This window comes from Lissotriton helveticus, chromosome 1_1, assembly GCF_964261635.1.
Source record: "Lissotriton helveticus chromosome 1_1, aLisHel1.1, whole genome shotgun sequence".
NCBI classification, from domain to species: domain Eukaryota; kingdom Metazoa; phylum Chordata; class Amphibia; order Caudata; family Salamandridae; genus Lissotriton; species Lissotriton helveticus.
In genome coordinates this window covers 1,732,628,365-1,732,642,199 of record NC_136057.1, presented here as the reverse complement: position 1 = coordinate 1,732,642,199, position 13,835 = coordinate 1,732,628,365, and the positions used below count along the sequence as shown (strand labels likewise).

Genomic DNA, 13,835 nt, shown 5'->3' with positions numbered 1-13,835 from the left:
CCTAGGTTAGGGGGAATATGGGTCAATTATCAACTATATTTTTGTGTCCAGAGTACTAATGGCGAGGGTGCCAAGGAACGGCTCTATTGCACTGAGGGACCACGACTCCCTGTGGTTGGGTTCAAGTACCACAAGGTGAACATAGGGCCAAAGACATCTCCACGGCATCCCCAACTGTCAAGTCTCGGGGGCTTTGCTTGGAGTGGAGGAATGCTCATCTGGTGGCTTTGATTAAAAAAAAAAATCTGTGTGTTAACCATCTGGACATGCTAAATGATTGCCTACCCTGCTTGGATGACCAGCGGGCTGAGGTCAACAGTTTTGCCCAACTGGGGCAAGCTATCTGCAAATTCCTCATGAAGCCAACTAGGTCCAACACCCATGGGGCCAAATGGCTTTACTTCTGGTTGCAGAAAGGGATCAGCAAACTTGCATAGGGTTCTGAAGGAGAAACACAGGGATAGTTTGGAGATCCAAGAGCATAGAACAGAGTACAAAGGTGCCCTGCGCAGTAGGCGCAAGGAGGTTCGAAGAGTAAGGGGGAGGCTGGTTCAGTCCTGTTGGCAGAAGGACTCCAGAGCTTTTTGTAAAGCAGTCATTGATCTCAGCACTCTGGGGTCCAGGGATAATTCAGTCATTACCATCATTAGCCCAGAGGCATGGGTGAGCCACTTTAGTGCTCTATATGGCTCTGGTATGCCCCTGGAGAGAAGGGAGACAGCGGTGGACTTCCCAATAACACTGAAATTTACCCTGGAAGAGATCAGGGAAGCCATTACGAAGTTTAGTTTCGATCTAGTAAGGCCCCAGGTCCTGATGGGGGTCCCTATGGACTTGTATAAATCTGTGATGGAATTCTGGGCCTCATAATTATGAAACTATTTAAATGCATTCTCCAGTTCCCTGATTCATGGCATACTGCCATCATTGCGCCCATCTTTAAGAAGGGTGACCGACAGTCCCCAAGTTGCTATCGACCGATCAGCCTGGTGGATTCTGCAGTAAAAATTGCAGGGAGGGCTGTGCTGAAGCACCGGTTATGGGTCAGGGAGACGATTGCGCTTTTGGAGGTACAGTATGGTTTTTGGGAGGGGCTAGGCCCGGTGGAGCAATGCCTTAACTTATGCTGGCTTATTAGCAAATATACCATCGTGAAGCAGGGCTTCATCGGCCTGGCTTTCATGGATCTGTCTAGTGCCTTCAACAGCAAAATAAGATCTAAACTGTGGGACATATTGAATGACTTGGGGGTGGACCCACGACTTTCCCAACTCTTGCGGGCTTTGCACTATGATTGCTCAGCGTACTTCAGGTTTTGTCCTGCTGGCTAGAGCAACTTTAGCTTTACACTGCGGAAGAGTGTAAACCAGGGCTGTGTTTTGGCCTCAATCCTATTTTTTATATTCCTTTATTTGATTTTTTTAGAGAAGAATACAATACAAGACAGTAGAACAAGTAAATGTAAATGCATGGGGGGGAATTTATAGCTAATAGGAAGTTACAATCAGTTTGTGCAAACCTGAAAAAAAAGCCACATGTAAAAGAAATAAATGGCGCCATTATGGAGGAAATAAGAATAGGAGAGCAAGCAGGGCAAATACCTGGAAAGCAAACCCATATCGAAGGGACATTCATCATATGGGCTCTAGCCATATATTCAGCAATAGGACCATGCACTTACACTGCAGGATTATGGGTACTGGTCCCAGGACGGTGTGCGACTCAGACACAGTCAGAATCCCCAATATCAGGCTAAACGGGTAATTAGTAATTTTGAAGTGGTTGCCGTATGTATCAGTGCTGGAAGTATCATAGGTATCACAACACACTAGATCTTGCATCCATCCCTTAACCATTGAGACTGATGTCAACCCTATTTAGAGACACCTGGCGCTTCGTTAACAAGAGTGGAATAGCGGCATAATGCCGAACTCCCACATTAATGGAGTTGGAACGAGCTCAGTCTTGATCATCTGTGATACAACGTGAAACACTTTTTCCCAATATGCAAATACCTAGGCACAGTTACATGCAGGTGCAAGAAATCAGCATGTTCCATGGCACATCTTGGCCAGCAGTGTGATTTACTGGAATCTAATTTGGGTAGCAAATGAGGGGTAGTGTATGCACGGTGTAGGTATTTAAAATGTAGTAGTTTGGGTCAATGATTATTAGAATCTAGCGGAGTCTGCTAACAGCAAAAGTACCATGTTTTGTCTGGTAATGGACTACTCAGATCTCTTCCACGCCGCCCGTGCCCCCTCTCCATGACGGGTCTCAACGAGAGGGCCCCATGGTATAGACGTGAAACCAAGTGAGAACCGTCTGGGGTCATGATGACCTAGGACAATGGCGGAAAGTCCGGAGGTTGTGACAGAGCAGTCAGAATTGTGGTGCGTACTGTATTGTACAGTCGATGCAAAATAAATCTGTCCATGTTTGATACGTTGTGTCTTTCAATAAGCGAAGTGACAGAGCGTATTTCGACACCTGCAAAGATGTTGTACAGCCTATGCAATCACCAAGTGGATAAAGTCCGAGTGGGGAGTGTTTCTGTGGTCATCGGGAGCAAGGGGCTGTCTGCAAGAGGGACATGAGTAAAGTACAAATGACCAAAACCCTGGCACTGATGGAGTCCCATCCAAGCCCAGCATGTAGCTGGAAGAGTCTATTTCGGGAAAAATCCTAGGTAAGCCACATGCTTAGATTGTGGTAAGTGGGTATGGATGGGTTTATGACCACTGCAGCTTCAAGATTTGGAGGCATGCATCATAATGGAACGAGTGGTATGCAAAATGCACCTGCGCCTCTAAATAGTAAAATAAATAGTAGAAATCGAGGACACCAAACCACTGCATTCATATGGCAGGATCCAGGTTTGCCAGCTGATTCTGGGTAGTCTGCCGGCCCACATAAAGCACGTGAGACTACCACATTAAGGGGCCGATTAGGATGGAGGATTTTCCGCCTCCTCCGGGCCGGCGGAAGCCACCTCCGGCCCGGAGGAGGCAGAAAATCCTCTGCGGAGTCACCAAAGACCCACCGCCGCATTACGATGGCTGGTGGGTCTTGGTTTCTGTCCGCTGCTTTTCCGCCGCGGTCGGATTACAACCGCGGCGGAAAAGCTCTCATTTGGCTGGCAGTGTCTATCAGACACCGCCAGCCAAATTAGGAAACATTAGTAAACATGCTTTTCCGCGGCGGTTTTTCCGCCGTGGAAAAGCATGTGTACTTTTGATTTTGGGAGCCCGTTGCGGGCCCCCAGGGTGTGGACGGGTGGGGGGTACCTATGGTACCCCCCAGCATTTACATGCACAAAGCGGCAGGCACCGCGCGGTGCCTGCCGCTTTGTGCATGTAAATGTAAAACATGCACTTTTAACATTGCGGCGGGTGCTGCTTGAAGCAGCACCCGCCGCAATTTTTAAATATCCAGGATGTGACCGCCAGGGTGGCGGTCACATCCTAATTTGCACGGAGGGACCGCCGCAGCCCATGCGGACGGTCCCTCCACCTCTGGGATGGCAGACGGACGCAAGTCCGTCCGCCATCCTAATCGGCCCCTAAGTGTCAAAGAAGTTATTTGTCAGAACTATAGGGATGTTTAGGAATATGTATTAAAAAACATGGGGTAATACCACCATCTTTAGAACTGCTAATCTACCCGTGATGGATAGAGGGTGTTTAATCCTTTGATTAATTTGGGATGGTATCTTATTGATGGCAGGAGTCATAGTTTAAGCTATAACCTCAGAACTCTATCAATGGAGGTAGATGCAGAGATATAAGAGGGGGGGTGTCTGTGCACCATGTTATGGGAAACACCAGGGAACAAGAGACTGTGGCGTCAGCCAAGGGGAAGATTTCGGATATACTCCAGCTGATCGTGAGACCAGAGCGTCCCATAGCAGACAACTTCCCAGAGGGGAGAGGTTGGTCTCTGATAAATAACATTACATCATCCACGTACATAGGTGCTAAGAGGGGGCCCAATGGAAATGCAAGCCCCTCGTTAAGTGGCACTCCAGAAAGTGTCATACACAGGGGATCCATGGAGATAATAAATAGAAGAGGAGACAGGGGGTGCCCCTGCCTTGTGCCGCGGGTTCGCACAAATTGGTCAGTAAGAGTGTAATTCACTTTTAGGCAAGCCAGTAGGGTCGGGTACAGTAGGCGAACAAGCTCACACCCTTGGGCTTACCCAGTGTACCAAAGAGGAAAGGTCATTAAAGCTATCCTAACGCTTTTTCCATGTCAAGTAACACTGGTAGGGCAGGGAGCTCGGGATTGACCCGATTAAAAATGGCACATTTAGTCCGAAGACTGCCTTGCGTGGAACGATTCGGGACAACCCAGATTGTAACGGGGAAATTATTTTGTCCATAAGGAGGGAATAGCCAGGGACAAGGACCTTCGCTAGAATTGTATTGTCATGGTTCAACAAAGACAGTGGTCTGTATGAGGTGTACCCATCTGGGGGCTTGCCTGGCTTTAGTAATGATGCGATTACAGCCTCACGCATTGCCAGGGGGAGGCTTCAGCGAGTATGGGATCCTGCATAGACCTCAAGTAGGTGAGGGATCAGTACCATTTTGTAAGTCTTATAAAATACCCCTGTAAAGTTATGCAGTTCAATGTAATTTCCTCAGTTTCAACAATGGGTGCAGGCATTCAGAAAGGTAGGGGACTACCACGCAATGCAATGCCCATTATGTGGTCATTCCCCTGCATAAAGTAAATAGCAAAAGTAGAATGGTAAAACATAGTAACACCCAAAACCTACCCCCCCAAAATCAGATAGCGAGTAATCCGCTTCCGGTGAATCCCATGAACATTTTAAACAACCAAAAGGTAGTAGCAAACTGTTGGAGTCACACCCCATCCCCCCCCACCCCCAATGTCTGGCGAGGCTGGTCTAACACAGCACAGCCTGCAAAACCGGATGGCTTCAGCAGGAGAGTCAAAGATATGGATCTTGCCGTGAAGTAGTATTTGCGCTGGATATAGCATGGAGTGTTTTACATTAGCCTTCGCTTAGCGTAATTAAATTTGTGGCGTGTTTCCTGTACAATTGGGGTTGAATCATGAAAAAAGAAAAGCGACATACCCTGGTATTGCAGTGTGCCTTTCTCGCGGGCGAGGTGCAGAATAGCATCTCGATCCGGATAGTTGATAAGCTGGGATGGTGTGCCAGGAGCCTGCAGAGAGTTCTATGGCCCCTTTCGATTGCAGATGTGGACGAGAAGGCTTCCCTGCCAAAGACATCCATGAATAGGTGTTCCACAAAAGAACTTATGCGATCGGTGTTGGTGGATTTTGCAATTCGGGCTACGTGTATATGGTTTCTACACGATCTCGCTTCACATCCTCAGCTTTCGCCGCACTCTGCTTGAGAAGCTTCTTGAGTTTTTATACGTTTAGTGGTCATAGGACCAGCATCATCGAAATCAGAAATGTGATGTTCAGAGGTAGAGATGCGGGCCTCTTACTGATAGAGTCGCTCTTCCATGTTCTCCAGCTGGGTTGCTAGTGTGTTCAGACGGGAATACACTGATTTGAACCCCCTTAGTTCAGCCAACATGGTCTACATGCCCTCAAGGCGCCACAGGTCGCCCCATGGGAGATCTCATCGTCCCCAAATCGGGGGGGGGGGGGGGGAGATCTTGGAAGCATCAAAGGAGAGCAGGCACCGACGGGGTCAGTTCGCCACATTGGAGAGGGAGCTTGTAGGGGCCCATGGGCAGCGTCAGGCGGGAGGAGCTGGAAACCTGAAGGTAAGAAGGGCAAGCATACGCTTCAGAGCTTAATGTGTTCAGGAATGTACAGGCAGGCTAGTTGTCTATTTATGGGCATGATTATGGAGTGCTCACAGAAGTAATAATAATAAGACAAGATCAATTCATATCATCATATACAGTAAATTCATTCAACCCACATTCCACACATCCCTTCAATCAATCACTCCCTCCGATCTAACTCGTACATTCTTCATACATACAATACACATCACACTTCGATAGCCAGTTGTTAGCGATATATTGGGTCCCGCAATGTCTCCAGGAGCAATAGAGGCTACATGCCAAAATGGCGGGACAAACTTGAAGCGCCGACGCGCGTTTCGGTGTACGACCGGTTCTAAGGCCACACCATCATCAGGGCGCAAAGTGGAAGGGAGGGGAACAACAGCAACAATCTTGCGCGATACAGCCAGTCTAGTAATAATGAAAATGCAAGGATTCCTTCTGGATAGATCATGAAGTACCGGAGGATGTTCGCATGGAGTTCAGGAACCGGATTGGTGGAGTTCAAGGCAGTCCTGTCAAGCTATACTGATGGCAGCTGCTTCATGGATAGAATATATCCCTATATTGGAAGACGGCGAATAATCAATGGTCACGGACCCCTTTCAAGCGCACTGTACACTCTGGTTCTCAGTGATTCTCAGTGGCGCCACTCGCATCTGACAATGGAGTTTGATGAATTAGCGGTTTACACTTTAGTTTATGATCATTCAGCTCCTGAGAGTACAATGGGGCAGAAGGCCGTGCTCTATTAGAGTTTGAGACTTTTTTAGGCGCCAACTTATTGCTGGCTACCTTGAGTCAGTTAGAATATGGAGTAATCGCCTCTTCAATGTCTACAGACGGATAGAATAAGGTGGAGTTCAACAGGTCTTCTAATTCTTTAGCATCAATTTTATTCCATGCTCTGGAGATCCTTTGTTTCTTGGTTAGTTTACCCATCTCATGGTGATAGGAACCCACTAGCTCAAAGCATACTGCCACGTGGTCTGACCAGACCAGGGGCAGCAGACCTGTAACAGTAAGTTGTGGGTTGTTGGAAAAGATCCCGTCCAACGTGTGCCCTGCAGTATGAGTAGACCCCACCACATGCTGTTTCAAGTCTACGCTTTTCATAAAGCCCAAAAGCGTCATCGTATCTGGGTCTGTATGCGCCTCTAAATGGAAGTTAAAATCTCCCAGTAAGGTATAGGAGCTGGCACACAGCCATTTTTCCACCAGAATTCCCACCGATGTTAAACAAAGGTCTCCTAAGGCCAGGAGGCCTATGGAGGGGAGTACCTCTGAAAGAAGCCTGATGTGAGTAGTATAGGCCGAACTCCAATGCCTCGCAATCTGGATGGATGCTGTTCCAAAAGTTGCATTGATGGAGGTGTGGTAAATAACCACAAGACCCCCCCCCCCCCTTTCCTCCACGGCCTATTTAAGGTGTAGCAAGAGTAGCCTGGGGGCGTAGCCTTAACTAAATCAAGACCAGATGCCTCATCAGTCCAAGATTCCGTGATAAAGGCAGCCATTATTGCCTCTTCCTCAAATAGCCTAGCTCACTCCAGACTGTGCTTTACCAAGAATCTAGCATTCAGCAGAATGCACTTCAGCCCCTGCAATTGTGATGTGTCTGTCTTATTCCTTCTAGTATGATTACAGGTGTTAGCATGTCTGTAAAGTAGGGCAGGTAGCACCACCTTACACTTAGGACACATAGAGCAGGAGGGAACCTCCTTATCAAGACTAATATGTGGGCACCCCACCACTCCAGCCCTGCCATTCACACTGCGCAAGTAATCACCAGAGTATTGCTGTATATTTGGCTTACCAGTTCCATAACCTACAGGAGTACTGGCGCTGAGCGCTGGTCGAGCGCAGACGGGCTTGCCTTTGGCGCGCCCGCTGCGCGCACGAGCCATCCCTATCAATTATAACGCCTGGGGCGAAAAAGACTAGCCCGCTGACCGTACTTCACCAAAATGGCGGCCCGCATTGCCAAGTGCAGCCCCCGGTCTCAGCCGGAATCAAGCACCCAGATCCCAGAGTGCCTTCCCAATATACTAGTAAGTTCTGTTTCTAACTAAAACAGGCTCCAACAGCTTCAGTGCAAAATTGGCAGAGTTTTAGCAGTATTTAAAACGGACCTAAAATAAATCACATTAGAGACTTAACTCGTAAACACCGGGTAATAATTAAACAATAGTAATAGTGCAATTTCTGAAACCCTAACGTTTGCCCTAGATCAGGGCATGGATGCGGTACTGGTTCTGCTGGACCTATCGGCCGCATTTGACACATGCGCTCATGATATTCTGATAGGCTTGCAAATAGTGGCATCACCAAAAAGGCGCTGGCTATCATCTTTTTTGGAAAACAGATGTAATATAGTAAGACTTGGGTCGCTACAAATCCACAGAAAAACAGCTGTGATCCGGAGTCCGACAGGGCGCGTCCCTGAGCCCAACTTTATTAAATCTTTATATACAACACCGCTGCTTACTTTGACACCATAGACATCGAATCCATTTCATACACTGATAATACACCGTTAATTCTTACCCTCGATAAAAATTCTACAGCAGCTGAAGAGAAATCAACTGCAGTTATGGACTGGATGAAACTCAACCATCTCAAATGTAACAGCCAAAAAACGGAAATTATGCTGTTTTGAAAATCTAATCTCGTGATGCCTAAACAGTGGTGGCTGCCAAATAAGGCTCAACCTCCGAACGCAGTAGATACTGTGACGAATTTAAGGATCAAGTTCGATCTCACACCGTCTTTCCACAAGCAAGCTCTTGCTGTGGCAGGTTTGTGTTTCCACACGATAAAGATCCTGAGAAAATTCCTCCATCTACTTCCTGCGAGCGCTAGGAAAGCAGTCGCCGTAGCATTGATCCTGTCCCGTCTGGATTACTGCAACAGCCTGTATGAAGGAGCTAAAAAGACTGTTCTGAAAAGGTTACATGTAGTCCAGAAGGCGGCAGCTAGGTTAGTACTCAAGCTACCTAAGGGTTCTTCTTCAGCAGCAGCACTTAGAACCCTGCATTGGCAACACATTCACAAAAGGATTATTTTCACAAGTCTAATAATCATCTACAGGGCCACCAGGGCAACAGGACCAAAATACCCGAGTTCCAGAATCAGTCCATATACCACCAAACTCCTTTTGCGGTCATCCTCTGGAAACTTTTTATCATCCCCTACCTTCCATTTGAAATCTAGGGAGGGGGGGGCAATGGCTGTCCTGGGAACGAAAGCCTGGAATACCTTTCCCTCCCAGTGGAGACTTGCACAATCTGAACCCATGTTTACAAAACTGCTAGAAACCTGGATCTTTGCTGCCCCAGACCACACTGTGCTAGATCTCATTTGACACATTTCATGTGTTAACTTAATCTGTCCCTACCACAGTTCTTCTAGGTCATTTCCGTTAGCGCCAAGATGCTCCTTGGCGTGAACGCTGTGCTTTACAAATAAACTCATTCATTTGCAAATATTTTTAAAAAAACACTTTTACCTGTGTAACACAGCAAGGACATGATGCATTCCAAGGTTATCTATTGTTATGCACAGTTTAAAACATTTTAGCAGTATCCCCCTTATCGTAGGAATCTTAATTCATATAAGAAAGCATTTACTTACATTGGCAGGACATTATCCAGATGATGATATACAGCATGTACCTGAAGCTAAAACATCCAAAATAGAATTGATATTGCTTGCCAAGAACAATAGGCAACTAGACGGAACCTGCCTCAATGACATGAACACTGATTGATTCGAACCACAACTTTCACCCAACATGTAGCAGGTTAGATTTACCCTGGACACTGACCTCACACCCAAAGAACAAATCCGCAAGAAAGCCAAGACAGCCCGACAAAGTCACAACTGCAAATCACAACACAATAGTTGTAACCGAGCCCTTCAAACGTATCCTTTAAGTACTGGATAGCACCCCCTTTTCATGCGTTTTCACTGTGATGTGGCGACCGACTCTTAGTGTGCCATCCTCGCACTCCAATGTGGCACCCAACTTTGCCAATACACCAACGATTTACTTCAATGAAGGACCTACAATACTTCGCCCCTTCTCCCCTCTCATAATGATCCCCTCCAGCCTTCGGTCATCCCCAGCAGTGGCATTCTCAGTCATCCGTTCCCACTTCCTGCAGCACACCCTTCTCCCCTCAACTCATCTGAACCCTCTGACATACTTTGCCTCATTACCCTTAGACAACATTCCTCTGTCATCACCGCCTCACACGGTAGTTCCCCTAATCATGTGCTCCCAAAGGCTCCCCATCATCTATTGCCTACCCTGAAGTGCCCTCCTTGACCCACTCCCTGCACCACCCTCCCTCTGCAGCGCCCTTTCTCAAGCCCCCCCCCCTTTCCTGCCATGGCTTCTCTCAATCTTCTAGCAGTGAATTGTTCCTACCTTGTCTTATGTGCTCTTGCGAACTCTCAATTGCCGCACTCCATGGTTTACGCCAATATAAGGTGGTACCTCCAGTCGTCAACAATTCTCTAGGGCTTCCCTGAGCCTCAAAATCCATATATAGTCATATTTTTATCCCCTGCACTGTGTTACTCCCCATTTCTGTAACCTGCAACACCCGCTGCACCCACCAAGTACGGTCTTCCAATGCCATGTATTATTGTCCCTTTCCTGTCGGAATGGTCATCTTCACTCTGCATCCAGCTGTCAATGTGCGCCCTAGGCATCCAAGGCATACGGAGCCCTTGTGATACTTATCGACAATGACCAACCCCCTCCAAAAAAAACTCAGTACCTAAATCTTGGTATCACTACTCTGCGTACCTGGAAACAGAAGTTATCGGGAGTAAAGACAGGACTACAGTGGACAGTCCTAGCCCACCCCTCCTTTCCCATTACCCCTCGGGGTAATGTTCAACTTTCTACGTGCTTGGTAACTCACTTCTCCAGCCCGAAGGCTTTGCCCACTCCTCTCACCTGGTTGCCAGTGTCCCCTGGCAGGCCCCGAACGAGCACTTTCCTGCGGTTATAGAACTCTCTTCGGGTGCGCTGTAGACGGCTCTGTCGCTCCTGGGGGCTCAATGGGGGCAGCTCCTCCTCTGGCTGACGCCGCTCCAGCTCGGCGGGCTCCTGCCCCCAGCGCCGGCGAGCCCTGGGTCCCTGCTCCGTTCCGGGATCCGCCATGTTTACCGCCGTTGAATCGTGTGTTAGCCCCTGAACTTCGGCTCTTGTCGGGACTCCTCCCACCTCGCAGACATTGGCTGCGTGCCCCTTTCAACCCTCCTACGTCAGGTCAGGCACGCTCTTTTCTAGTCCATGCCCATCAGATCCGCTCTCGGCAAGAGCAGTCAAAAGAGCAGCACGCCGAACGGGGGATTGATTTAGGTGCGTCTGTATATTACCATTACAACGCTTCTTTACTTTTTAGGGTAAATTCTTATAGCAGTGCACCCAAAAAAAATGTAAATAAAATACCGGCTATCATGTTACAGACTACAATGATTTTTTTTTTTACCGAACTGCACTTTATCGATTAAACCCATTAAGGTAAACTCTGGGATAAAAAATAAACATTGATCAAAACAGCGTGGCACTGGATGCGAATGTTGGAGATTCCTTTGTGAAAGGTAACTTTTATTTTATTTGCGCGGTTAATCTAATCGATTTTGACAAAGAAATGATACTGTTTGGACTGGCACCACCTGCAATGGTGTGATCCATAGTGCCGAAATCGGCAACTCTCGCCCGTTTAGCAGTCAGGGCCGGTGTTCTAACTAGCTGATCTTCCCCATCGGTTTGATCTTCCCCTACGTCAGAGGGGAGATTAGAAATACAGCACGGAGCTACCTAGCTGATCTTCCCCATCGGTTTGATCTCCCCCTACGTCAGAGGGGAGATTAGAAATACAGCACGGAGCTAACTAGCTGAAGCTTCCCCGTCGGTTTGATCTTCCCTTGCTATAATGTGCTTTGCTGTATTTGCGCTCCTCCTACGGGGCTTATTAATTCAGTTAAAACCTGGTTTATTTGTTGCCAGGCTTTTGTCTATGCCTCCCGTAAAGCGCTGCTGCTATTTGTACGGGTGCCTTATTTATTTATTTATTTTATTTTATTTATGGTATTTTATATAGCGCGAACTTTACCCGAGGGTGTCAGAGCGCTTTACATAAGAACCAGTTGAAAAACATAAGGACTTAGTATTACATGCGTTACATAAAGGATACAAACATAAAAAAATTGCAAATATACAAGATGTAAAGACACACAAGGAGGAGATACAAATGGATATACTCTAAGAGTCACATAGGAATGGTAGAGAGTACAAAGGTTTACTGCATATACTAGTGATTAGAGTTATCTCTATATACATAGGGAAGGGATACACATGGATATACTCTAAGAGTCACATAGGAATGGTAGAGAGCACAGTGGACTACTGCATATACTAGTGATTAGAATTATCTCTAAATACATAGGGAAGGGATACGAATGGATATACTCTAAGAGTCACATAGGAATGGTAGAGAGTACAAAGGTCTACTGCATATACTAGTGATTAGAGTTATCTCTATATATATAGGGAAGGGATATGACTGGATATACTCTAAGAGTCACATAGGAAAGGTAGAGAGCACAACGGTCTACTGCATATACTAGTGAAGAGAGTTATCTCTATATACAGAAAAGCAGAGTTTCATTAAGTGTGGTTGGAGGGGGAATGCAGTCGGAGGGGGGATGCAGTCACAGCACCAGGGGAGGGACAGAGAAGTGCAGGAAAGTGAGACAAACGAGAGAGGGAAGCAGTTAGTAACGATTAAGACAGCGAGGAGTGTGTCAGAGGCAACAGGATAGACAATAGAAAGGTCTCTAGGGCAGAGAGGGGAGAAGTCAGAGAACGCTAAAATGGCGGAGGAGAGAGGTAGCAGAAGAAGCGAGTCATGAAAAGAAAGGAAAATGGCGGGGAGTGCAAAGGTCCAAGTCCGAAAGTCCAGGAAGAGGGCTGCCATAGCCAGGAAGTCCGGAGGTAGAAAGGCAGTCCGCAGCAAAGTCACAGCCTCATCGTCCATGAGGAGCTGGGGCTGAGGATTTCGATTTGGAGACCAGGGATCAGGGAAGGAAGACCTCAGGCGCCAAGGCAGCTGATCGCAGAATGGGAGGCAACAAAGTCAGAAAAAGAAAGTTAAACAAGGGGGACGACCCCGTGCTCACTCTTGTTTTTCGGCACCTTTCTTCCCTTGTTTTGTAACATCAGACGGGCCTGGTGATCACCGGGGTAGAATGGCATTTTTCTACAGCGCTCTCTACAGCGCAGCCAGGGCTCACCTTTCTCGGCAGGGGCTGCATGGTGACCCCCTTTAATGTTGCCTCCATACTGAGCACGGTAGGAGCCGTCACCTCTGCACCCGTCTCTGATGTGCTCACTGTCCACGAGCGCATCCGTGGGGGGGGGGGGGCACTGCCTCTCCTGCCGCTGGCTGTTCATGGTGCTCTGTCTCCGAAGCGCTTGCCGCGCGGGATCGCAGTGCAGCCCGCACCAGCACCCGCTCTGCCCCTCCGGTGTGATTGCTGGGGGGGGGTTCTCTGGGCTTATTTCAGGGCTTGCGGTTGGCAAAGGAAGCGGGGACACCCACCGCTTTGATCTGTCCCGGCTCCGTCCCGGCCATCATCCCAGCCGTGTTGCTCCACCCTGGGTGCCGCCATCTTTGCTCACCTCGCGGCTGTGATCGGCTCCCCGAACTTTGCCGATTTCAGCCTCTCATCCGGGATTTCTAAGTCTGCGTGGTACAGCACTACCTTGTGCAGTTGCGAGGGTGCACTGTAGAATCCCCGGATTTGCTCAGGGCGTCCGGATGACCTCGGGTGGCGGCCGACCGACCGGAGCTCGTGAGCTTGCTGCTGTAATTCATGCGAGTAGGGCGAGCCGGGGCCGCGTCCATCATCCCCCACTCCTCCCCGAGTCTTCCTAATTCTGCGTTAAACCAGCAGCCGTGCTCGGCGTCTCTGTCCCGAGTGGATCCCGCCGGATCGATGCGCTCCGCCATGG

At 48.2% G+C, this 13,835-nt stretch overlaps 1 protein-coding gene across 8 annotated transcripts in view; it reads right to left on the bottom strand.

Annotated features, from left to right (window-relative positions):
- Window positions 1–11,062, bottom strand: part of RAVER1 (ribonucleoprotein, PTB binding 1) — a 317,338-nt gene extending 306,276 nt beyond the window's left edge. For all 8 annotated transcript variants that reach the window (XR_013610968.1, XR_013610969.1, XM_078689186.1 and 5 more), the window contains exon 1: window positions 10,770–11,062. Coding sequence is in view for 6 of the 8 variants with exons in the window: in XM_078689186.1 (XP_078545312.1) it covers window positions 10,770–10,976 (207 nt within the window). In the remaining 2 variants the exon portion in view is untranslated. The remainder of the gene's footprint in view (window positions 1–10,769) is intronic.
- Between the last annotated feature and the right edge of the window lie 2,773 nt (window positions 11,063–13,835).